Source organism: Nesoenas mayeri, assembly GCF_963082525.1.
Source record: "Nesoenas mayeri genome assembly, chromosome: 1".
In the NCBI taxonomy this organism is placed as follows: Eukaryota; Metazoa; Chordata; class Aves; order Columbiformes; family Columbidae; genus Nesoenas; species Nesoenas mayeri.
This window is the reverse complement of record NC_137541.1, coordinates 74,460,372-74,485,177: the sequence shown is the minus strand read 5'-3', so window position 1 is coordinate 74,485,177 and position 24,806 is coordinate 74,460,372. Positions and strand designations below refer to the sequence as shown.

The 24,806-nt window shown below is 40.2% G+C and overlaps 1 protein-coding gene across 1 annotated transcript in view; it reads right to left on the bottom strand.

Moving 5' to 3' along the window:
- The window catches only part of EFCAB6 (EF-hand calcium binding domain 6), a gene marked incomplete at both ends in the record, with an annotated part of 105,122 nt that overhangs the window by 17,564 nt on the left and 62,752 nt on the right, over positions 1-24,806 (bottom strand). Inside the window, 9 exon segments of the mRNA XM_080342524.1 lie at positions 1,037-1,079; positions 1,083-1,157; positions 4,386-4,581; positions 7,772-7,927; positions 18,044-18,078; positions 18,082-18,123; positions 18,127-18,271; positions 19,840-19,958; positions 20,990-21,076. Of these exon segments, the coding sequence (XP_080198650.1) occupies positions 1,037-1,079; positions 1,083-1,157; positions 4,386-4,581; positions 7,772-7,927; positions 18,044-18,078; positions 18,082-18,123; positions 18,127-18,271; positions 19,840-19,958; positions 20,990-21,076 (898 nt within the window).

The following is a 24,806-nucleotide window of genomic DNA, read 5'->3' as shown; positions in this document are numbered from 1 at the left end:
ATGCTTTTCCATTGGGTGATGCTTACTATTTTTCTCATTTTATTTGTGCTTGGAGCATATCCTTTTGAAAATGAAACATAGTTAGTTCTTAGAACATAAGATTTTTTTTCCCCCCAATAACTGCTTTTTATCTAGCTAGTAACCAGCATTCACATCCTTAGCCAAGTTCAGAAATGAGCTGTAAGGTAATGTCATTTGGATTCCTGCACCCTCCAATCTACTTACAACCACTTCCTGCTGGGTAGGGCAAACTAGGAGGGGACAAGCCAAAGGACAGGGAAGGAGTGCGAAATTAAAATAGGACAGAGACTTCTTTTACTTACACCTTTTGATAAAGTTTCTGCTGTTTACAAACACAGTGAGGACTGCTTCACTGATAAAAGGATGTGATTCTGAGCTGAAGGACCTGTTCCTGCAGTCTGCACCAAGTCAATTACTCCAAGTGAGGCACCGTGGACACGAGCCTCTGCCCCATAGAAACAGCAACTCCAGCTTTGAGTTGTTGTGACATGTGCGTTCAGAGCATCAGAAGACTCTGTCCATGACTGCAGTCAAGATTTTCTTTGTTCTTGACTAATCTCTGTGTTTGATCTTCCTGCTACATATACACTGCCATGACCATTTGGCACCAAGAACCTGGTGGGCTTCCCACTCCACTCACTTTTCTGTCCAGCCCCTGCCAGTCCATCAAGACAGGACAGGGGTCACTGGGCATATTTGGGTATCCCACATCCTACATCACCCCGTTGGGGCAATCTGGTTGTGTCCATGGTCATGCTTTCAGCTTGCCACACGTACAGACCTAAATCTACGTAAGACTTGACTCCTTAGAGCGGTAAAGGGATAAGGGCTTCATGGAGTTCAACAGAAATATATGTGAAATTCAGGTGTGTAGTTAGTCAGTCACTTCTAGCACATTGGATTGTATCTTTTAAAGAAATATATTATAGCTTGGTAGCTCTCCTTACCTCTTTGAGGTGGCTTATATTTTTCAGAAATAATTTCCACTCTACCATGAAGTCCTAACAAAGGTTACAGTTCTTGAGAAGGTGCCTGAACTGTTTGACTGATAATTTAACTCAGAAATAGTCAAGTACTTGCCAAAATTCCAGAGCTTTAATTGCTCCAGTGTCTTCTTTATCAAATAAAGAAAATGCCTGAGAAGGAAGAATCAAATTATTTTAGCAAATCTAGACATTGCAAAAGAGAACTCTTTTTTAGCAACCATTTAGCAGTTGACATGGAAATGCCTGAGACTCACATGCCTTTTAATTGCAAGTATTTTATACATGAAGAAACAAAACACATTTCTCAGAACCTTACTTATTTTGAAGATTTCCTTTCTTCTAAGAATGAGATGCTGTTGTTAAAGCAAGCCAAATATACCCTGTATTTCTGTGCCACATGTAAATGTAAATATGGAAACAAACAACAACCTGCAATAAAAGCAAAAAGGCTTTATATCAAGTATCCAAACATTCCAGAAAAGGTAGTGGTTAAGACAAGAGAGGAAACAAACAAAAATATTGGAAGGCTGCCTTAAATAAATTAAATTAAATACTTTTTATTAAACTCACCTGAGCATATTCAATTTTCCCTTTGTTCCTCCCCTCTGCCAAGGACTGTCCCTAGCAGGGCAAGTTTGTTTTCTGCTCTGTAAAGGACTCAATAGCCCTTCCTCCTTGTTAGCTTTGGCTCATCCTGAAGCCTTACATGCTCTCTTCTCATCCTCCCTTGCACAAAATGCCCAGCCTATTCTTTGTGGGAGTTTTCTGAAGGTTTCCCAGGTGAAACAGATTAGGTTTAACAGAGTTGCAGCAAGAGGCATGCAAGAGAGTAGTTTAAATGAGTGGCAGGACTACTAAGGTCTAGAAAAGTTGTGGGTCATATCCACTGCCATTCTGCCTGGCTGCTTCTAGCTCACTTGTTTTATTCTGCCCCTTATTTATGATGCTGCACATAAATCACTAATTCTATAAATGTAAATGAATATTACACCTTTCAAAACTTCAAGTTAGAGTTCTATTAGTCTGCTAACACTGTAACATATTGGTATAATACAGAAATTTTTGTTTTACCATTAAAACTGTTCTAAGTAATGGGCTTTAAAATGTGTTTCATGTATGTGAACCACATCTACTGGCAAAACAAATGCTGCCATATCCAAAGGATTTTGGAAAGGAATCCTTTGAACACCAAAGACAATACTCTAACTTCCTAACATGAAAGTTTGATCTTTGCTTACACACTGGAATTTTTATGTGTAAAACAAAGCACTGAGTTATAGAATGTGTTGTACTGAGTATGGTGAAAATGCATGGGAAATTATTATGCAGACAGAAAGGACCCACTTTAACTCTTAAACTATTTGTTATGAAACTTCCAAGGTCTATATGTAGTTTTAGAAATGTTGTGGATGGGATGTGATTATTTTCCCCAACTAGCTGGACTCTAGGAACTGGGCTTTCAGATCTGCCTCTTTCTAACAAAATATTTTGTTATAAGCTTATGTTGTTAGAGTACCTCATCACATGGGTGGCAGCAATTATTACTCAAAAAATGGCTCAGAAGAAAACTGAGAACTTCCTTATTTTATCATGTAAGTGAAATGAGAAAAAGTTCTGCTTTTCCATGGCATAGTGGACAAAGTCTGGACGTTCATGGAGGAAATCCCTTGGTCCCTGAAGTTACATTAACCACCACATGGTATCCAAAAATACTAAATGGATGACTTGTTCCTGCCAAAAGTCATTTTCAAATCACACCCTCAACAGACAAAATTGTGACCTTCTTCCTTCCCAAGACACCCAGGGATGAGAGGACAGGTACTGTCTTCTATTTAAATTTAATGAACACTAACCTATGCTGTTGAATTTATCTATTTCTTATTTCAATAATGCAGAGAACAGGAAGGATTCCACCCCCCCACTCCTTACTGTGAAAAATGTAAAGTGATTATGTAAATATTTCAGTATCCCATTCTATAGTTAGTCTATCTGGTCAAAAATGGCAATATGGCCCCCAATAAGTTTGCAAATGTCACAGGAGTCTCCAAACAGTGTGAAAAGAGTTTTTTGTAAAGAAACAGCATCTCCCATGGTACTACTCTTTTTTGGGGAGCCTGGGGAGGGCTGTGCTTGCACCAATGACGTCACCAGTGATGCCTTTGCTGGAAGCCTGTGTTAATTTTAACTGCAGGACAGATTTCACAGATTGAGATTTCAGAAATGCAGCCATCAATGTCAGGCAACTTCTACCCCCATCGTCTTCCCAGCCACTGGTCCCTTCCACTCCCTTGTGCAGGCAGCAGCTCTCCCACAGCCACACACAACCCATCAGGCTTTTCTCAGGCTGCAGTTCCCTGACCCAGGTCATTGGGCAAGAAGACAAGTGCTGGTTTTGACACAGGGAAGGCAGGAGGACCACGTTGCTGGGGACACTGGAGTAACGAGACCATCTTTGCAGGAACAAGCCTCCCTCTAAATTCATGAGCTCAAACTGGACCTGAAACTGCAGGTGCAGATGAGATGGCTCTACAGTTCTTTGTGACAGCAATGCTTCCTTTAAGGTCTGTTTGATTATTCTTTCCCACGCTTGAAAACAATCTTACTGTGGCATCAAGAATTATTTACTCTAGAGGCTGTTGCATTTCAGTAAACTCTGACACAAGAGTCTAAGGCTATTTAATATACAGCATTTTTTCATTCAAGGCTTTCAAAATTCTAGAGAGAAGCAGTTATTTTTATGGTTCTCATTTTACAGTTGGGAAAACCAGGAAACTTGCTGCTCAACAGCTAATGCACCTTATCTGTCTGTGTCAGAATCAGAAGTGGCCAAGAGCATAAATGCAGATAGTTGCAGACCTGACAGGTGCTAACTTCTACAGCCACTATAATGTGCTCACATCTGATCATATGTCTTTATCCTCAGTTCCTACATGATCCTTTCATCTGATAAAAATATAATACCTTCCTGCAGTAGCACATCATATCTACTTATAATAAGTCTCAGCTTAGGAACCTTGACAGAGCTACTGGAAAGATGTGCTATTTACATGCTTGGGACAAAATTTACAGAAAACTGGAGAAAGAAAAGGGATTTGGGGAAAAAAGGAAGGTCCTGGTAGTTTGCTATTCTCTTTTTCCTTCCCAGTCCTTACGTTCACAAAACCTCTCAGCTTGATTTGATATGCTTGCTTGGTGAAGTTAACAGAAAACAATCAATTAAGAAGTCTACAGTGGTCAGAAGATGCTGCTTCTACATAAGCCAAGGTTGTTGATAGTATTCAGTTAACAGCAGGAAAGTTTTGAACCCTTTGGGTTAGTCCCCACCCAGGCAGAAAAAAATGCAGATTAAATAAGTTGCAGTGACCACATGATACTTATCTCGTACAACAAATCATAAAATGATGCGACTATTTCTTTTATCTTAATTAGGGTTTGTTCTAAACTGAGTGCTGCAAAACTTGCAGGTTGTGCAGCCTTTTTTTGTCTCTGTTGGTACTTAGATGCTCTGGCATCATTAATTGCTCTCAGGAAATCAAAATAAGAGAGCTTGCTGTCATGAATGCTGATTCCGAAGCTAAGGTAAAAACACAGAATGACATATCCATTATTTTAAATAATTATTTCACTGTTGTCTGTACTGATTAATTATTACGATGTATTATTTCTTCTGCAGTAGCAGTTCAGAATATGCTTGTGGTGTCAGTGTATAAAACCTTTTAGTTGCAGCCTAAACGCTTTCTCAGGTCCAAACCACCAATCCTATCACTTAAATGCAACCATGCTCTCGGGTGCAGATGCAGGTCAGTCTCCAGATGCTCAACAGAACGGCCTTAGCCCAAGTGCACAGCCTTCCAGTCTATCAGCATTAAGTCTGTGCTTTTTAAACACAGCACAGTATTTTGATCACAATCTACTGCTGAGGTTCCCATTCCCAATGTGGCTGAGAACATGTAAGCTCCCAAACTTGTCCTTGACTCTCCTTTTCACATCACAGTGTAAACACAGCCTAATAGACTCTGCTGAGGAGCAGATGGTTGTTATGCTAAGCACTGGTACTTCCCCTTGACTTTCTGCTTTACAAAGATACCTTTGACTCACAGATGCTGAAGTGCTGCTGATGTCTCACAATATGTTGTGACCATTACAGTTGTGAGAAAAAGAAACAGAACCATGTACAACCTGGTGAGCTGTTACCAGACACAAGCTAGGACATCCAACACCACTCTGTGATACGTTTCATGGATGTAACAGCACAGGTATATCCCTCACAATTTCTCTACCACATTGGATATTCCATTATACATTTCATGGATGTACCATCACAGGTAATCCGTCAAGATTTCTCTGCCACATGGAAGATAACCGAACCAGGTTCCATGCAACGTTTCTCCTTATGGCTGTGACAGTAAGGCTTACCTTCACTCTCAGGCTGCACTTCACTTTGCACGGTTTGTCAGGCCACTAGAGGATCATTTACACGTTCTTGGCAGGACTCAGCCTCACTGTCTCAGGAACTGGACCTCCCTCCTTTGGCGTGTCCACTGAGCTGCACAGAGGGCTGGTACGTTTGGCCCAGAAGACACTGTCATTGACTGGTGGCCACTCTGTGTCCAGTGAGGGTTTCTCTGGTGGTCGCTTGTGGTCAGGCTGTACCCAATAGCCCAGCCCAGGGGCTCTGCAGGCTGTACTCACAACTTGCCGAATTTCTGTCTGTCAACTGAAACATCTGCCAGATAACAGACACTGGGGAATTTAATGTTCTGTCACATTGGAAATTCAGTGGGTTACAGAGCTGACTACAGATAGCTCCAGGTAACAACAATGAATATATTTTTGCATCAAATATCAGCATGGGGAAAGATCAGCTCTTGCATATGATTTGAGGATTTTTTTTTTTTTTTTTTTTTGTGGAGGACTTTGTTACCAAACTGAATTAACTTTCATTCAAAGAGGTTTTGCCATAAAAAGGATGGAATTAAGGCAAGCTACACATATGCAGAAAATGTGTGAAAACAAAAGCTATTTAACATAAAAGATTAAGATGAGATTAGTAACACTAACAAATACATGAAAAGCTACTTTTGTCCAGTGTACTGTGACTTGTGACTACTTAATGAAAAGACACCTGGTATATTTTAAACAAGGACTTCAAACTTGTGTAGTGAGCCTGTAGTTAATCACCACAAGGTATACAGTAGCAAGAGCTTGCTCTGCTATTGCTTACCCAGTATAAAGCCAGTACAGTCAGTTTATGGAATTTCCTACCACTGAAAGACAATCACAGAGTTTCCAGACTTTATAGAGTATACATTAAGTGTTTTTGATACAGACCCATTGGCTCCGATGGAATTACTCGAGACTGACCTTCAAGTTACCATCTATGGAGAGGTTTAGGTTTTTAATAGACTTTAATAATTTTATAGCAAGTTATGGGAACTATAGATTCTTTACATACATGTATTAGGTAGACAATTCCTATGCTGCAGGGGAAAGATTGGACCACTTTTAGCCTTGCATTCAGCTTTTTTGTTAGAATTATGATCAAGACAAGTCCTTGAGAGCCAAGATTTGATAGAGGCGATAGCCCCAATACACAACCCTGATTTTCTTGTTTAAAACTGAATTACTGTAATGTACTTGTATCATCTGTTTTCACAGTAAATCACTGGGGACCAATGCCTCAGCTACCAATCACCAGAGTATCCAGTTACAAGAATGTCTAATTAATGGGGAGAGCCAGTAAAACAAAGAGGAAGCTTTATAAAACAGGCTGGAAAAGAAATTAACTATAGACCCCATATCTGCTAGTAAGAAAAAAAATATTCAAGAGCCCTGATTTTGCATCTTGCAGCTGCACAGCACTCCCACGTACTACCCATGTCAAGCTGGCTCCAATATTGGAGACACTGTGTGGAAAAGGAAATAATCAACACCATTTCAGTGGAGAAATAAATTGCCAAGTGGGCATTAAAATTTTAGTAATAAAACTAAATGCATATGCTAATCTACTCTGTATTATTTAGAAAATACTATTTTGGATAAAGAAAGGAATAATCTGCACAAAATTACAATGAATGGAGGTGTTTATCATCAAGAGGTCTTTGAGAAAGAAACAAGCAGCAGATTCCTATTAAGGTTTCAATTCATAAAAAGTTGATCACCCAATTAAAGGTGAACTGTGAGAAGACTTTGTTAATTTTCTTTCAAAAAAAGAGTCTGGTCTGGCAGGCTCTGGAGAACAAAACCAGTTGCTGCCAGGCATATGGCCTTTGGGGGCTGTTTGGTGCAGAGAACTGCAGTACCTAGTGTTGGAGCAGGTCCTTTGTGTTCTTCAGCCTCTACAAAAGACATTTTTCTTCTTACTCAGGCTAACGCACAGAATTAAAAGCATGGTTTTGCTTGGCACCAACATTAGATCATTTGAAAATTATTCATGTTTTATAACCTGATTTAATTCTGTTTCTATTTTGAACAGGATCTGTTTCACACACTTGCTCTATTAAATTGAAATTAAATAAAACAAACTGGTAAACAAATTCACACAGTCAAAGCATGCTTTCTTTGTGTAAGAAGCCATTTCACTTTCATTACCTGCTGAATCAATACATTACCTCAACCAATTTTTCACTCATATGCAGTTTTAAGCATGTGGGTATCTATCTCCATTAGTATTTAACAGTTTCTTATATGCTTAACACCAAGTAGAAACTTCTAGGTTTTGCTGGGTGTGGCCAAAGAAGTGCTTAGGAGATAATAATACAAACCTGTTTAGAAGCCTGCTGAACTGATCATGATCAAGGTGATAGCTGGATTCTTGTAGTATCCTATGCAGGTCACACGCTGTTACATAGCTATCTCTATTTTTACCCATTTTATGAAAGACCTTATTGAAATCTTGGAAGTAATCCCTAAATTTATCCCTGAAAGAGAGCAGATGTTTATTTTAGCTCCTTTGTTAAATCAGATGAAAAGGATACAAACAAATATACAAAATAGGGGTCGAGGGGCAGAGAAAGATTTTGAGCTTATTTGTGCATGGTAAGTTCGTATAATTTATTGAAAGACTGCCAAATTGTTAACAAACCAACCTCAAGCCCAACATCCACCCCATTTAATTTGCACATGGAATTGCATGGCTCACGCTTCCCATTGTAAATAAATGCTCCTTGCATGATTAACTGGTTACTCTCCCCATTCAGAAGTGCAGCTACAAAACATAGTGCTCCCTTTTAAAGCCTGTATGGATCAGATTTACAAAATATTTAGTACAGCTGCTAAAATTATAAGGGTTTGGCAGTGTTCTTTCTGCATTTTGAGGTTCCTGAAACTTTGACATAGTAAGAACTATTTCAACAAAAACACCTGCGGAAAATCTGGAGTAGCACAGGGCCTGATCCTTGCCCAAGGGAAGAAGAGCAGAGCATTTGCTGACACATGTGGACTTCAGATCAGCACCCTAAAACCTCTCTAAGACCTTTATCAGTTCTTACACATTAGCAAATTCAGACCTCAAAATCTTGACTCTTCTTCCCACTTTGTCATTTATACTTCACTGACACCAGCGACCTTTTGATCAACCTTTGGAAACCAAAGCAGTATTCCTCTCTGCCTCTTGATTCAATAAAAGCCTCTCCGCATTTGGCTCAGGAGGACAAGGCAGGCACAAGTACCTCTCCTTACTGCATGTCTTCAACTAGCAAGTTCACTTAAGATTAACATAAGTTAAAATAATTGTGAATTACCTCTTGATGCAAACTACCAAATGTATATAAACCATATATATTAAGCACTTACAAGATGATACCCTTATGGCAAAACCAACAAATTTGAATCTGGGTTAATACCTACAGCTGCACTCCATTTGCTCTGGGATTGCTCTTTCTGATAGCCCCAGGGTACACAGCGTGGAGGCTGGGTTTGTTAGAGAGTCAGGATTTGTAGTATAAAAGACTTATTACAGCGATAACTCAGTTCAACAGTGTAGCTGACATAATCAAGCATGATTCATTGCCTCAGCCTCTCACCAAATCTGTCTGTGGATCTAACAGTTCAGACCAGTTCACTCTGCTCCTTGTTAAGCCAATGTCAATCAGCCAGCACCCAAGCCTTAAATTTTCTTCTTTGTAGGAACAGAATCATAGAACGGTTTGGGTTGGAAGGGACCTCAAAGATCATCTAGTTTCAACCCCCCCTGCCATGGGCAGGGACACCTTCCACCAGACCAAGTTGCTCAAAGCCCCATCCAACCTGGCCTTGAAAACTTCCAGGGATGGGGCATCCACAGCTTCTCTGGGCAGCCTGTTTCAGTGCCTCCCCAATCTCATGGTGAGGAATTTCTTCCTTATATCTAATCTAAATCTAACCTCTTTCAGTTTAAAACTATTATCCTTTGTTCTATGGCAACAGGACCTGCTAAAAAGTTGGTCCCCATCTTTCTCATAAACAGCCTTTAAGTACTGAAAGGCTGAAATAAGGTCTCATGGAACCTTCTCTTATCCAGGCTAAACAACCCCAACTCTCTCAGCCTGTCTTCATAGGAAAGGTGCTCCAGCCCTCTGACCAGCTTCATGGCCTTCCTCTGGACTCACTCCAACAGGTTCATATGCTTCTTTTGTTGGGGTCTCCAGAGCTGGATGTGGGACTCCAGGTGGAGTCTCACCAGAGCAGAGCAGAGGGGCAGAATCACCTCCGTGACCTGCTGGTCACGCTCCTTTTGATGGAGCCCAGGATACAATTGGCCTTCTGGGCAGCAAGCGCACATTGCCAGCTCATGTCCAATCTCTCATCCACCAGTACCCCTAAGAGCTTCTCCCCAGGGCTGCTCTCAATCCCTTCATCCCACAGTCTCTCTTCATACCAGGGGTTGCCTGGATCCAGGTGCAGGACCTTGCACTTGTCCTTGTTGAACCTCATGATGTTCACATGGCCTCACTTCTTGAGCTTGTTCAGGTCCCTCTGGATGGCATCCTGTCCTTCAGGCATATAATCAGTTGTTATAAGGCTAACATGGGACATGCTAAATCTTGTATGGTTTTAGAAGTACTTAATAAGTCTTTTGAGAGCTCTACAGACTCTTACGGATCTCCTCAGAGGCATCTGGTCTCAGCTGTAGTTGCTGGTGCTCTTTCACAACATTGCGGAATCCTTGGTTTTCTGTTTCTTTTCAAGAAGCTCTAAGCTGAGTACAGCGTTTACAAGAACAATAAATTTTCCTTGCCAATTGTTTCTCCTAAGAATCCATCCTTTTGGAGTTTGCATTTCATATGAACAAAGGGCAATTTCCCCACAGCCCTCAGGGTCCAGGGAGCACCATTGTGTATACAAACGACATCACCTATCTTAAAAAATCTGGATTATTACATGATTTAGGTCCCTTCTTAACAATTTATTGTATGCTTCAGACCCATTGTACCTTCCACTGTTATATGGACTAAATTTGGAGTACCAGGACTCTCTGTTAAACCAAGTTTCTGCTGGCAAGAAACTATTTTTCAATGATATTCCTCTCAAGCTCAGTGAAAGTATGGATCACTTCTCAGCTTCACAGCTTGCTTGAACCATCTTTCAAGAGTTTTAACTCAGCTCACCATTGTATTCAGGATATCTGGATATCCTTCATTTCTTACAAATAATTTCAGGTCTGAGCTGCTGAGCAGGACACAATTGCTAGACAAAATTCTGGGACTCCATAACCAAACAGAGCATTACTGTATGCCATGACATTTTCTAATGTTAAATTCAATACAAATGCAAGTTCAAGTTAATGCCCAAGTCAGATATTTAGAACAGGTTGAGATGAATCAACATACAGTCTTCCACGTTTTTCAACAGCCTTGTGAGTGTCCTGTACTCTGTGAGACACGTCAGATCATAACACATTGCCATCGCTATGTTGTTACCTCTGAAGAGAATGCTGCTAAACACAGAAAACTCTGATCTGCATTGGTCATATGGGCTTGGTATGCAACGCCCTCACTACCCAACAGGTGGTAACCTTCATGACTTTCTGCTTTGTGTTATCTTCTGCACAGCCTCACCAAACCTAGCCCGCTTTCTTCTCAAATAGGATAAAACTCTCTTTTTTTTTTTTTTTTTTAAATTTGTATTTCCAGGTGTTACATCATTCTCTGTGTTGTTTTCAATGTTGTTTCATACTGCTTGAATGCTCTAGAAAGTATGTCTTTCATCAGTAATTACTTCTCCAACTTCAACTTCATTGTCAAATTGAATGGTTTTACCTAAAAAAAATCTCACTAAAAAGTCACGTGATTTTTATATTCTGGAAGCTGGTCTTTCATTTCCCTACAAAATGGTTTGTCTCATCCATGACCATAACAGATTGATAAACAAGTATGTGACATTTCTTACAGTCAGAGAGCAGAGCCAGAGCCAGAGCTCTGCTCTCAGCCTGTACCTCAAATCATGGTGTTGACAAGCACCCTAGAAACACAGGCCACACATTTCCATTGATTTTTTTTTCAATAATACTGCCTGTAAGACACCTTTTGCAGACTTTGTCTTCTAGTGCCAACCTAGGTAAGGCCAGGACTTAACTTTATTAGTGCCTTTAATTTGGAAATTCATTTCCCAGATTTACAGCCCTGTATGTCCATTTTGTATAGTAACTCAAAACTACTTGCACAGATTGCTCACGTGATACGAACTCACACGCAACACTCACATCCAAACAGGCCTCTGGACACCCTTGTTATCTTTGTGGATGGCTTTTTTGTAATTATTCTGTTTTGTCTTGTTGACAGTTAATCTTCAATGTTATTTCTCTGCGCTTACATTTGCATTACCTGTCTATTTCTACTTCTCAGGCCCTCTTGGACACTTTTTTCAGATGTCCTACTGGTTTTCTCTCTGCTTTACCTCTTTAGTATCTTCTTAAGCAGCCACAGATGCTTCAAGTGAATGGCTTTTCCAACACTTTCCTGTGAAAACTCAAGAATGGATTTTAAGGCGGAAGAAAGTATTTGAAAACAGAAGTGGTCTTAAAATCTGTAGTGTTAAACTCCAGTCATGCAAGGAAGTTTGCTTGGATCCAGACAAAGAATCTGAATTTGTAATTTTTGTAAAGATTTATTAAAATCTGTAAAAATATACATAGTCCTTTTACCTGAAAATAACCATTCTATGACAGTATTTGTCCCGAAATATATACTTAGCTCCACTGGATGTAAAGACAACCTCAATGACTTGTCTTTTGATCTCTCTGTTGCTAATTGGCTCTTCCATTTTCAAACTTCCCACTATTACTCTTGCATAATCCAACTCCTTTACAAAGTTCTCTCTCATAACCAGAGGAACATTACCAGCTGCAGACATTGCTGTGAAAATACATATTCTGTCTCTGCTTTATCTCTGACACTAAAGATTTCTGGGTACTGACCTCCTGTGTTTATGGTTCCTTCCTCAGACTCACTGCTTTGACTAAGACCAGGGCTAGGCATATTTTAGACCAAATATTAGCTCTTTCTTCCTGTAAACTTAAATACTACATTTATTGTCACTTTTCATTTTAAGTTCATACAAACCTTTAGTAGGAATTAGATTCTCAGTAGACACCCTCAGTTTCAGTAGTCTTTCTTCATATGTAGACCTTACTGAGCCAGATTTTTTACTCTGTGTTTGGAGGTAACATTGACTGTGCACCAATTTTGAATTTATAGCTATTGATTCTTAGTCCGCAGCCCCATTGTGTAGCTTTTGCACAGAATCTCTATGTGGTGTTTTGTTGTATTGTTGGTTTGTGCACCATCACATAGATCTGGAGACATGGAGGGTATTCTCCTTTGCTTCTGCTTTTCCAGTCACAAGGTCTTGCAAAATACCTGTATTTCTTATAGCTGCTGCAGAATTCCTGAACTCCTGGGCATAATGTGAACCTGTGAATTATCATGTATTTCACTTTGGCTAGTTCTTGCAGATAGCTCTGGAGAGTCTCTTCAAAACTCTCCTAGCTTCCTTTCCTGACAGACAGCATGTCCCTGTTTTCCTTGTAATATTTCCATATTGTCCCTTATGATTTTCCTAGATTGACTGAACAGATTTCTGTTTGTTTGTTTGTTTTGTTTTTATATCCTTCCTTCCTGGAATCTTTTCTGTGTCTGTGGATCTTTGATGCCAGTCAAAATCTGATCCCTTAAAATGGAATCTCTGAAAGCATCATAGATAACTTGACTGATCTGTTATTTTAAGATCAACCAAAAATTCTTCAAAAGATTTTTCCTTCTGCATTCTCATATGAAACGTGTCTTTCAGAAGTTCAAGTTCCCCTGGGAGTGCAATATTCCTTCAACTTACTTTCTGTAGCTGCATGGATTGCCCTCTTACCCTGGCTTGGTTTCATGACATTAAAAACTTCGATAGCTCCTACTCCTGTGATATTCCAGAAAAATAGTTGTGAGCTTCCTTATGATTAATCTAGCCACTGTATATAGGTTTCAAAACATGATGTGAATCTTTTCAGGGAAACTGCAATATTACTAGTGTGCTTTAGGGTCTCTAAAAGCCCCTAAAGAGCTATCACTTTTAATCTCATTTTCAGATCTCTTTTTTTCCAGTTATTTCCTTCCTCTTTTTCACATTATGCTCCTACTACCATGTGGTATTTGGTTTACACTCAAAGCAAGACTTACATTGGAAAGAGCCCAGAAGTCTGCTGCAGAGGGTGCACATCAGTCAGGGTGCACTCGCGTTGCACTTAAGCTGACTTTACTGTCTTAAATCTCCATCTATCTAATTACTGACGAACCAGCTCAGGCTCCTTCAGCCTCCTCTTAGATGTGAGACCCCAGAGATCCAACATCTGCTAATTACATCTCTGAGTCTTAACTTTTATTATGTTCAGAAGCCTACAGACTTTGCAGCAGAGACACAAATCTAATCTTAGGGGTTTTTTTGAGTTACTGTAGTGTGTCACAGCTTAAAAATCACAGCTTTACAGTGACTGTGAAGGTGCAGTGGTGGAGGAGGAGGATGAGTGGTGACGCCCAGCAAGACACCAAGAGAATCATGCCTGAGAAGCAGAATCCAGCAGGCCAGAAGCCAAAACCAGCTGATCACCCCAAGGGAAGTTTGTGATTTCAGTGAGAGATTGCTCTCCGATAGCCCTGGAAAACCAGCACTGCTCCTTCCATCTTGCAAGGGTGTGCTTTGAAAGTGTGATATGATTCACATTGTACCCTCATTGCAGAAAATTTCTGTAACCCTTTTCAACCGTACATTACTCCGAGTGCCACTCTTCATCACCACTATCATCTTCCACTTGAATCTTCCCAATGAAAGTAAAGGCTGAAGTAAAATCAAAACAACTTTTGAGACTCATATTTTTGGAAAATTGAGGCGTTCAAAATTTTTGGACTGATAAAAGATTTCCAAGCAGTAATTATTCCACTCACAGCAGTAAATATGTGCGCGGAGAAAACCATAGATAAGCTACATTGCCAAAATATATTATTTTCTTGCAAATGTTTTGTATTTTTCTTGAAGAGATGGAGAGCCACTGTTCAATGTCTGTTTCTAATTTGGGCAATTTGTTTCTGTGAGTTACAACAAAAGCAAAAAGGAAAAAAAAAGTTCACAGCGGTATGTTTGGAATTGTAAGACATCCAGAGCTTTTGTCTGCCTCACAGTGTGTAGTCACAGGGCACTGAGACTGCTCCAAAACTGCCAGGGTGAAGTTCACAGCCCTTGCAGAAAGCTGGAAGAAAGGGCACAGGGTGGACACAGCCACTGTGCAAATAGAAACAAGAGAGCTTGAGCAAGATCACCAAAGGTCGAGTGCTGCTCCCAGTGCTGCTGCTGTGGGTCCTATAATCAGCAAATGCCTCCTCTCACTCTGAATTTGCCAGGTGAAAGGAATCAGCTTATTGAGAATGGAGTGGGGGCCAAGACCCATGCAGATCACTAGGTTTAGGTTTTGCAGCCGCAGCACCTGTTTTCCTGACTAAGAGCAGATCTTACACTGGCCTTTAAAGTAGAAGGGCATGGTGCCCACCTGTGCATCCTGTATCTCAGCTGTCTTATGTGGTCCTGGAGCAGAAGGCTGACACTCTGCTGGATTGCTGCCTCCAAAGCCACCACACAGATGGATTTAATCTGTCAAACAATGACTGTGGTTTAAGAGTAATTTATGGGTTTCCAGGGCCTTATGTGAAATCTGGGGCCTGGATTCAGCTTCTCTTGCATTTCCAGCTTTCTAAGAGAGAAAATCAGATGGGAACTGCTACCACTGGGCTGCTCCCACCAGCTAGGAAGTAGGTGAGGAAGTGTAGGAGACAAGAAGAGAACATTCAGAAGAACTGAAAGGTAGCAATAATTGATAACCAGACATGCTTTTGCAGACCACGAGTGATTAAGCTCTGAACTCATTCCCAAAGGAAGCTGCAGATGCCAGAAATTTCAAAAGATTAAGAACAGAACTGGATGTCTTACACATATAAATGAAGAAAAGCCAGAATATAACAAACAATTAGAACATAATTTTGGGAAGGGATACAAAAGTCCATCTGCAGGCTTAAGCCAAACTCCATCATTGCCGAGGATGAGACAGCTGCAGTGCAGCACGCAGAACGTTCTATATCCATCTATTAGAAGGCTGCTCCACCTCAACCAGAAACATCTGGCTCAGTTGCTAGCAGGTAACCAAATCCAGTTATACTTATTCTATATACTATATAATGTACTATATTTCTGTTTTCCTCCAAACTATGGTTAAACAATTACCATGCATATACATATGTATTCATGTGTCTATTTGCCATATACATAGTTCCATACATGGTTGTTGTTACGGTAGGTTCTCAAAACTAAATAATTCTAAATGATGTGGACCTGCCAGCATGTCACATCATGACTATTTTATTTTTACCCGGCATGTCTTCCCCATTGATTTTATTACTCTCCAGCTGCTTCAGGATGAGTATTTGCATCTTTGAGCCACACTGCATAATTTCTGCTTGCAGCACAGCATCTTCCCTACTTGCAGAGCTGCTTCTTATTTATAGGATTGGAGGCAGGGCTGCCTTGCACTTGGCATCGCACTAATAGGAAACAAATAGAAATTTCCTGACCAAAAGGGCACTTCATCCAAGTGTAAGACCAGAGAAAACTGTTCAGTACAACAAATGGAGTGGGAGAGCCCAGTATGAGACAGGGCCTAAGTTTCACATCAGGCATTTACAAATGCAGTAATCAACAATGCCTATAACACAGCAGCTGCCCGACCATATCTGTTGTATTTTATGCAATGTTTGACAGGTGGAATACTGATACCTGTATGTGTCATAGGTGCAGTACGAGCTGCAATGCGGGTGGGAGAGACGTGATGCTGAAAAAAAGGACAGTTTTTCCCTCAATTATTTTAGCCTATTTGGGATACAGAAAAAGAAAAAAAAAAAAAAAAGAATTTAAAAAATCAGAATAAAAAGGCAAAAGACTTTTTTGGTTTTGTTTTTCTTCTTCTTTGTTTTTGTGTGGTTTTTTTTTAATTTTTTTTTTTTTTTTTTTCATTTACCAAGCTGCCTCTGTATCTGCAAGACAAGGCTCATCTTTGTTTTATGGGTGTATCACCTTTACCAACAATGTCATGGGGAATTACCATTCTTGTCAATAATAATTTATTGGTTTCTACAACTTCCAGACACCTTCTAAGCACAAAAGAAAGAAAATGTGTGTTCCTGGGGGTATATTTTTACATGTTTTTTGCTCCTGAGGTTTTATACTCCTAAATAAATGAATAAATACTACTACTACTAATCATAATAATAAAACAACAGTTCAGGAGAAGAGTGAAAGCACAAGAAGAAAACATGATATGCACCCAGGTGGTATCTATCTACAACCTGGAGGTATAAAGTTTTAACAGCACTCTACTGGGATAGAGGATTCTCCTGCTGCCTCAATCTGCTGGCAGGTTCAGGAATCCTTATAGCAGCAGAAGCAGCAGCAGACTAATCACTGCTGACTCACTGGGGCAAGCATGGATCATCAGACGCTGCTCCAAATAGGATATAATTTTGTCATTTGTTTGTCAAATGGTCTTCTCAGGAGCAATGACCTATTAACTCCGTGAGTGTTGATTTTGTTCGAGGCAGAGACTCCTGTTGCTTGGAGACAAGATGCTTATTTCTGTCATATGGAGCCAGGGTCCATCCTTGTCCAGGCTGCTTTTTGCTGCATCTACAGAGCCATTTATTAACAATTTAACTAGCTGCTAGAGGGATGTGAAACCAACTGTGATTGCTACTTGGCCCTCATCCAAGGCTCAGGGTAGGTTATGGGACCACATTGTCCTCCACGCCCAACCATTCCAGTTGCAAGAAAAAGGCCCTATTGATCATAATCAGCTCTAAGTTTACGTTGCCTGAAGCCGTCTAAGAAGAGACCTGCAGGGCGACACAACCACACTTGCTCTTCTCCCTCAATGTGAGCTGACAGCAGCACTAGGACTGGAACCACAAGCCGAGACTGTACCAGCAAGCAGGCCAGGGACTGATTGCTCCAGGCACAGAGGCCAGCTGGCACATCTCTGCTAGTGAACCCTCTTAGCTGCTGAAAGGGAGCAGCTGCCTGCAAACTGCCTATTAGGAACGGTCCTTGAAGCATTCTTGTTCCCAAACGGTTCTGGGAGGGATCAGGGAAAAAATTAGCTGAGAAAGGCCAAAGCATGATGGGGACTCTTTTGGCAGTCTAGCAACATAGATGACTGAGTCTGGGAATGTCTCTGGATATTCTGATTTGTCAGTATAGAAGCCGCCACAAAGTCTGTAAAATAAGCAATATAAGCCATGGAGAATATCTATTAAAAAAGTCTTACGGTGTACACTGAGCTAGGCTTAACTTCAGCAAATCAAGAGAATAACACCATGGATAAGCTTGGTCCAGTACCTTCTGAGACTCCTTGACTCCTTTTCAGAGTTGGTTTTTTTTTTTTTTTTGTACAATTACATTTATATTGTACACAGTATCATCTTACCAAACTAAACACAAACATAGAAAGTTATGTGCTAAGCTCATAAATAACTTACTTGATCTGCTTTTTAATTTCTCTTACATCCAGAGCTTAAGTTTGCTGTTTCTGCTGCTCTTCCAGCTTTGAATGATTCTTTTATTGATCATTATAATGTGCTTGTAAATGTGCATAGCTGTCTTCAGTGATGTGTCTGCTGAGCCCTGTGCCAGCGGGTGCAAACTCTATCTCCAGTCTCTGTAAAAATTCTTGGTGAGTACGATATCTTTTTGCATCTGTATCACACCTTGCAGAAGAAATGCTCTTTTTAAATATTCATGTATTCCTCATAGAAAGGCATTACAGACGTCCTTAAGTGACTTAACAGCTTAAATCTCACTGACTTCCCCTCCTTATAGAAGTGCCATAGCACACTGAGAATGAATGACTTCAGATGAGACTTGAAAGATAGGGCTTATGCATTGTAATCACGGAGCTGATTATGAAAACACTACCCTGAGGACCAAATTGTCAGGAGTGTTCTCCATCTCTCGGTACTGCTGCTTTTCAGTGTCTGGCTTGAGATGCAGGGAACTGGGCTCCTAAAAATTCAGTCTCATGTGTCTCAAACTGGTCACACAAGTCTGAGAAGCTCAGAATTGTAATAATTCTACAGAAACGTAGGTTTAGCTTCATGAGCACTTTTTGTATTTTCTTAGGTATAAACCTTTCCATAGGCTTTTTCCGCTGCAGTTTTTCCCCCTGATAATGCTCTGGTGCATGGTAATGCCTAATTTAGCCTATGCTTCACTCTAATTCTTTTATTCAAGTTACAGACATATCAGGCACGCAAGAGATTTTAGCTATTCTGTAAAAGGAGTGGCTGATGGGAGTGAAGTTGTGCAGCAGATAACTGCATGAAAAGGATACTCTTCAATGTGCCATGGCATCCATAAGGAATAAGAATGGAAAGTAAAATCTAATGGAGTAGAAAGTAATTCAGAGATGAATCAGTGCTAAGAAAAATCTATATAGTTAATGCAGTTTGAAACCAAAATGCAATACACTCAAGTTCTATATGTTAGAGAGTGATTTTTTTTTTTAAATAGACTTGTAATGAAGGTATCTTTTTATATAATGTCACATACAGCTGACATCTATGCCATTTCAAACACAGTTTATAGCACAGCTCCTCTTTGTTGAACTCTCACAAGTATTTTCTCCCACTTTACAACAAATTACTTATCTATAAAAACATTCCATGATACCACTTGCCATCTTTACACAGCATGAAATTACCTTACTTTCTTTTGTTATGCATTGGGTATGTAGCATTTTTCTTTTGACGGAATCACTTTTATTTAAGGTTGAAAATATTGTAAGTCAATGTAGTGCTCTGAAAAGTAGAGGCTGATAGGACTGCCTTCGGACAGGCTTGCAATGCAGACCTTCCACAGAGCTCCTCGATGGGACCTTCGTCTGCAGTTCCCACCTGAAACGAGACACCTGGAACTGACTTTCACCCATCACAAACCGAGGTAGGTGTTTGTGGGTAGAAACAAAACTGATGAAAAACAAGTTAATATAACCAGTGACCTAAGGTGCTGTCCAAGAAGAAAATGCACGTTAAATTACAGAGATTGGTAATCCTGAAGGCAAGAGAACATCCTGTGTTTGAACTGCTGGATCTAATTGTATCCTTGAGCTTAGTATGACAAGACTGTAACACAGCGTCATGATCTGAGGTCACAATCCTAACAAAATAAAAGATTTCTCATGCATTGTAATCTATTCTCATTCACTGCACTGCCAAAGGCTCTGTAATCCTTTAAAAGATGCATTATTGCAAGAGCTAATCATTTAGAGTTGTCATACCTTGCCCAAAGCTGCTTAAATTCTTCCAGGGAGACTGGAATGCCAAATCTGAAGAAGACTTTCTTCAAGTCCCTTTGCTGTATAATGTCATTTCCTTTGCTGTCAAATTCCTGAAAATTCTGGAAAGGTAAAAGAAATCATCACTAACAAGAACCAACAAGTTTGACAAAGTTTTTGATCTCTCTATAAGGTTAATGAATCACGGGAATTGAAAAAGAAATGGAAAATCATGCATGTCTGAATTTAATCTTTTAATGTTTTTTAATTTGATTTTTACTGTTTTCTACTTTCTGCTGTGGATGTGCAAATCTCAGAAGCTTGAATCAGGATTGACATCACAGGTGTTCAGGTGATGTACTCGGTGTGAAGTGTTTCTCGCTGATGGCAAACACAGCGGATATGAGTGTGAGAAGCATGAATGCCACTGGGGGTATGCTGGCTGCTGAAGCGTGCCGGTGGAGAATGAAGGCACTGGAAAATGTCAAACCTGCAGATTTTCTCCCCAACTTATTCTGTATTCAATACGAATTAGATTTTGCTTTAGGTTTTGGTTGTTTGTTTGGCTTTGTTGGTTTTTTTTTTTACCATTTATCTTGCAAACTAATATTACCAGTACTATTACCTGATTTACACAAACATTTAAAGAAAAATTACATTCATTTTTCCTTTTGCTACTCTGTCGTCCAAATATCACAACTATTTAACAAGTTGAAAAAAATAAAGAGGTGGAAATAATTTTTATAGAGCAGTTTTGTAAGAGTCTCTTTGAACGCTGCAGGCATCTCAGTCAATCCTTCACTGGGTGTCAGCATAGGAGTAGGGTGGTGTTTGTGTGCAGCACACAATCAAACTAGCCTCAGATGAACCCCATTACTACTTTACAATAGACACATTAAATCAAACAAACAACAGTAAAATATGCAAACACTTCTAGAAATAACTGTAATAGCATCTCCAACATAATCAATGCTACAAAAGTTGAATATTGTTCAAATTGTTGATTTTTTTAAAAATCAGATACTAAGTTTTTTATCATTAATGAGCTATTTTGCAAGCAATTCTCTTTGAATATGTATAGAAGATCAACATTGCATAGTGTTCTGAAATCTATTAGTGTTGCTTATTTATTTAAAGAAAACATTCTTCTTACCCTTGCTAGGTCATCCCATCTGGTTATTTCTTTGATAACAAGGTAGTAATGAGCATGATCACAAGCTAGCTCTGTATCTGTTATCATCTGTTTTTTTTTTTTTCTCAAAAAAGGAAAAAAAGCCCAACTAACTATGTTTTACTTTAGTAGGATCTTTAATCTCCACAACTTTCCTTCCCTTTTGTTGGTCTTCATGGTAGTGTTGGTTTTGCTTCCTATTTAGGAAGACTGTTACTTTACATCTGTGTAAACTTAATTCTTTAAATACTGCCTTATTTCCCTAGTTGCAGGTTAGCAAAGGTGTTTTAAATTTGGTAATTCCCTATTTATTTTCAAATCAATGTTGCTCAGTTCTCCCTCAAACTCAAGAGCCAACACAGATCATTTATACCCAGAGAAGGAAATGTTAATTATCTCAGAAACAATTATATCCTGGAGTGACTCCAGGAAGATTATCCTTGATTTACATCAGTAACTTAGATCAAAACTATCTTCGTGAGTCACAAAGGCATGGCTAGTAAGTCTAGGGATTAAGAATGACATTTGCAAATTTAGCCACCATTGCAAGTGTCTAACTTTTGGGGGCCTGGTGCTTCTGGTTGAATCCAACCATGCAGAGGAATATGGGTGCCTCAGAGAAAAATCCTTATGGAAAGGCTTGTCAAGCGCTGGAACGGGCTGTCCAGGGAAGTGATTGAGTCACCGTTCCTGGAGGGGTTTAAAAGATGCATAGATGAGGTTCTTAGGGACATAGTTTAGAGGTGGACTTGACAGTGTTGGTTTAACAGTTGGACTCAATGATCTTAAAGGTCTTTTCCAAACAAAATGATTCTGTGATTCTATGATTAGCATCCGGCATAGCTGTTGCACTACACTGAAAGCTGATTAAATCCATATGCTACATACCTATCTGAGAATTGAGAGAACCTTGCATCTCACCGTTCTTTGAAACAGTGCACCTTCCTTCACCTGAGAAGAGCCATTCTTTTGGTGCCCAGTTCTCTTTAGCTATTGTAAGCATGTCCAGCTAGAAAACTGAGGAAAGGCTGGTCATTTTTCTTAACATACAGCTGCTCACCTCATCCTAACACCTGTTTCTCCTCCAGCTATTGCTTTGTAAAGAAATGCTGCAGCCATACAGCTTCAGAGTTTGGTTCAGCCATGCTCCAGGAATATGCTCCCTGGACCAAAATTCTCAAATGAGAGGCAGAAGAATATTGGGGCTGCAGACCAAGTAAGATGGTGATAACTACATCTGACCTACCCACTGAATTTCTATGCCACCCATGGCACACAAAGACCAGAACTTAGGTCCTGGAGAACTGCAACACTGCAGACTCTACTTCTGAGCTCTCAGGGCCCTGGGTCTTGACAGCTTGTGCTGAGGGCTCCATTTGGAATTAGAAACAGGAATGCCATATTAATCTATTTTAGGTGCCTGGGAGCCTTCTGAGCTTTCCATGCTCTCATTCAATGAATCTAAACAACTAACCAGCAAAAGTAGTCTGAAAACTTAGCTGGGAAAATGCAAATGCTCTTAAGGCTTTTAATCACTGTGTTTTCTTTGCTGGGCTTCTGGAATAGTAATAGTATTTGAAATGAGGAAATTGTGGAACTAAATTCAAGATGGTTCAATTTCTAGCTAAGTCCAAACTGAAAGAGAAATGAGAGCGCAATAGTAATTGGTCTCAGACTCCAACTGTTAGCAGGACTCAATCATCAGCTTCCTTTCTTGTTTTAGGCTGATGTCCTTGATTCACTCAGTTGTCCAATTCAGGAAAAAAGAAAAGCAAACCAAGCACATAAATATTACTAACATCAGAGCCAACAGTAATGCTGTAAGAGACAAATAGAAACTGGGAAATAAGCCTATGTGTATATATCACATCTTCACTGCCACAGCAGAGATGAGTTGCTGATGAGGAGCTTTTTCAGTCTTGCTGTATCTTGTCATTATTTTTATGAATTTATCTCTGTTTGCATAGTTAAACAGAGTTTCACACTGAGTTTTTAGAATGAATTTTTTAGTGCCTAAATGCTATTTATCATTAAAGTTAAGCTCAAGCTTTAAAATTCCAGGCATTTTAAGTAGCATCACTTCTGGCAGGGAGGCCGCAGCACTGTTCTCCTCACATCCTCCGCCCACACCACAGCACCTCAGTGCTTCTGTGCACCTCACCCACTCGTGTCTACTCATGTCCTGGGTGCATCCAGCACAGCATTGCCAGCCGGGTGAGGGAGGTGATTGTCCCACTCTGCTCTGCACTGGTGCGGCCTCACCTGGAGCACTGGGTGCAGGTCTGGGCAACACAGGATAAAAAAGATACAAAGCTACTGGAGAGTGTCCAGAAGAGGGCTACCAAGTTGGCGAATGGTTTAGAGGGGAAGCCGTACGAGGAGCAGCTGAAGTCACTGGGTTTGTTCAGCCTGGAGAAGAGGAGACTGAGGGGAGAGCTCATGGCAGCTACAGCTTCTCACAAGGAGAGGAGGAGGGGCAGGCGCTGATCTCTTCTCTCTCGTGACCAATGACAGAACCCGAGGGAATGTCAGGAAGATGTGCCAGGGGAGGTTTAGGTTGGACATGAGGAAAAGGTTCTTCCCCCAGAGGGTGTTGGAGCACTGGAACAGGCTCCCCAGGGAGATGTCACAGCCCCAAGCCTGACAGTGTTCAAGAAGAGACTGGACAAGGCCCTCAGACACATGGTGTGAACTGTGGGGTTGTCCTGTGCAGGGACAGGAGTTGGACTCGATGATACTTGCAGGTCTCTTCCTACTCAGGATATTCTGTGGTTCTACACTCAGTGCCCTGGCGGACTGAAGTTTGGAAGCATGAGGGTTTGGGCTGCTGCAATGGATGCTGACAACTATATTAGTCTCAGAACTGACAGACACTGTGCCAGATACATAATACCCTGGCTGCTCCTCAATCCAAAATGACATTTGATTCCATGTCTCCAGCTCTGCAAACTTGGAGGATGCAGCAATGTTGTCCAGTTTGGAAGATGGCTCAGCTCTAAGGCTCCAGCTCTGGCACCAGTATATGTGTTTGACCTTACAGATTCAAGCAGTCCCCAGGGGTCATTCTGACATTTTAACCTAGCGGTGGATTCAAAATCTGATTTAATGGAGTAATAAATCACTGAGAACTTAAGCTTCAGCTTGACAGACATATTTTAATACTATCTTTTTTTTTTTTTTTTTTAAATTATTCCCAATGCAGATTTTCACACAGCATATTTGTTTCCATAAAGACATCAGGTTAGTGTAAGTACTACACAAATTTTTCTTTCTTACTTGTGAGGTGGCATGAGCAAAAACCCCTTATTTTCCTGGGTGTGGAACAGTTGACATAATTTTTGGTAATTTAACATGGAGGGCAGGTTAACTCACATCAAACCAAGTAGGTGCAGTAATTCCTTATCTCTAATTCAGAGCAGAAAGCTGCCCAAGAATTGCTGAAAGTTAACTATGTTGATGATGCCATGATGGTTACTATCTGTTTCAAGGAAGACAGAATAGGTGTCCTAACATGGAATATTTAACTAAATACATTTAACACATCAACTACATATTTTTAAACATAAAAAATGTCTGCTCTAGACTTGTTTTGACAACAAACAAATATTTTAATGCAGTTTGAGAATACAAAGCCTTTATAGTACTGCCTTACTGAACACTTGGGATAGTCTGCAGTAAACTGCAGTCTTATTGCTTTCATCTCAAGCATGTACAGAGCTGAGCAAAAGTGTGGAACATCAAAAAGCCACCCCCATACAAATTTACAAATTAACCTCCACTTTCCATCAGTACTATTTTG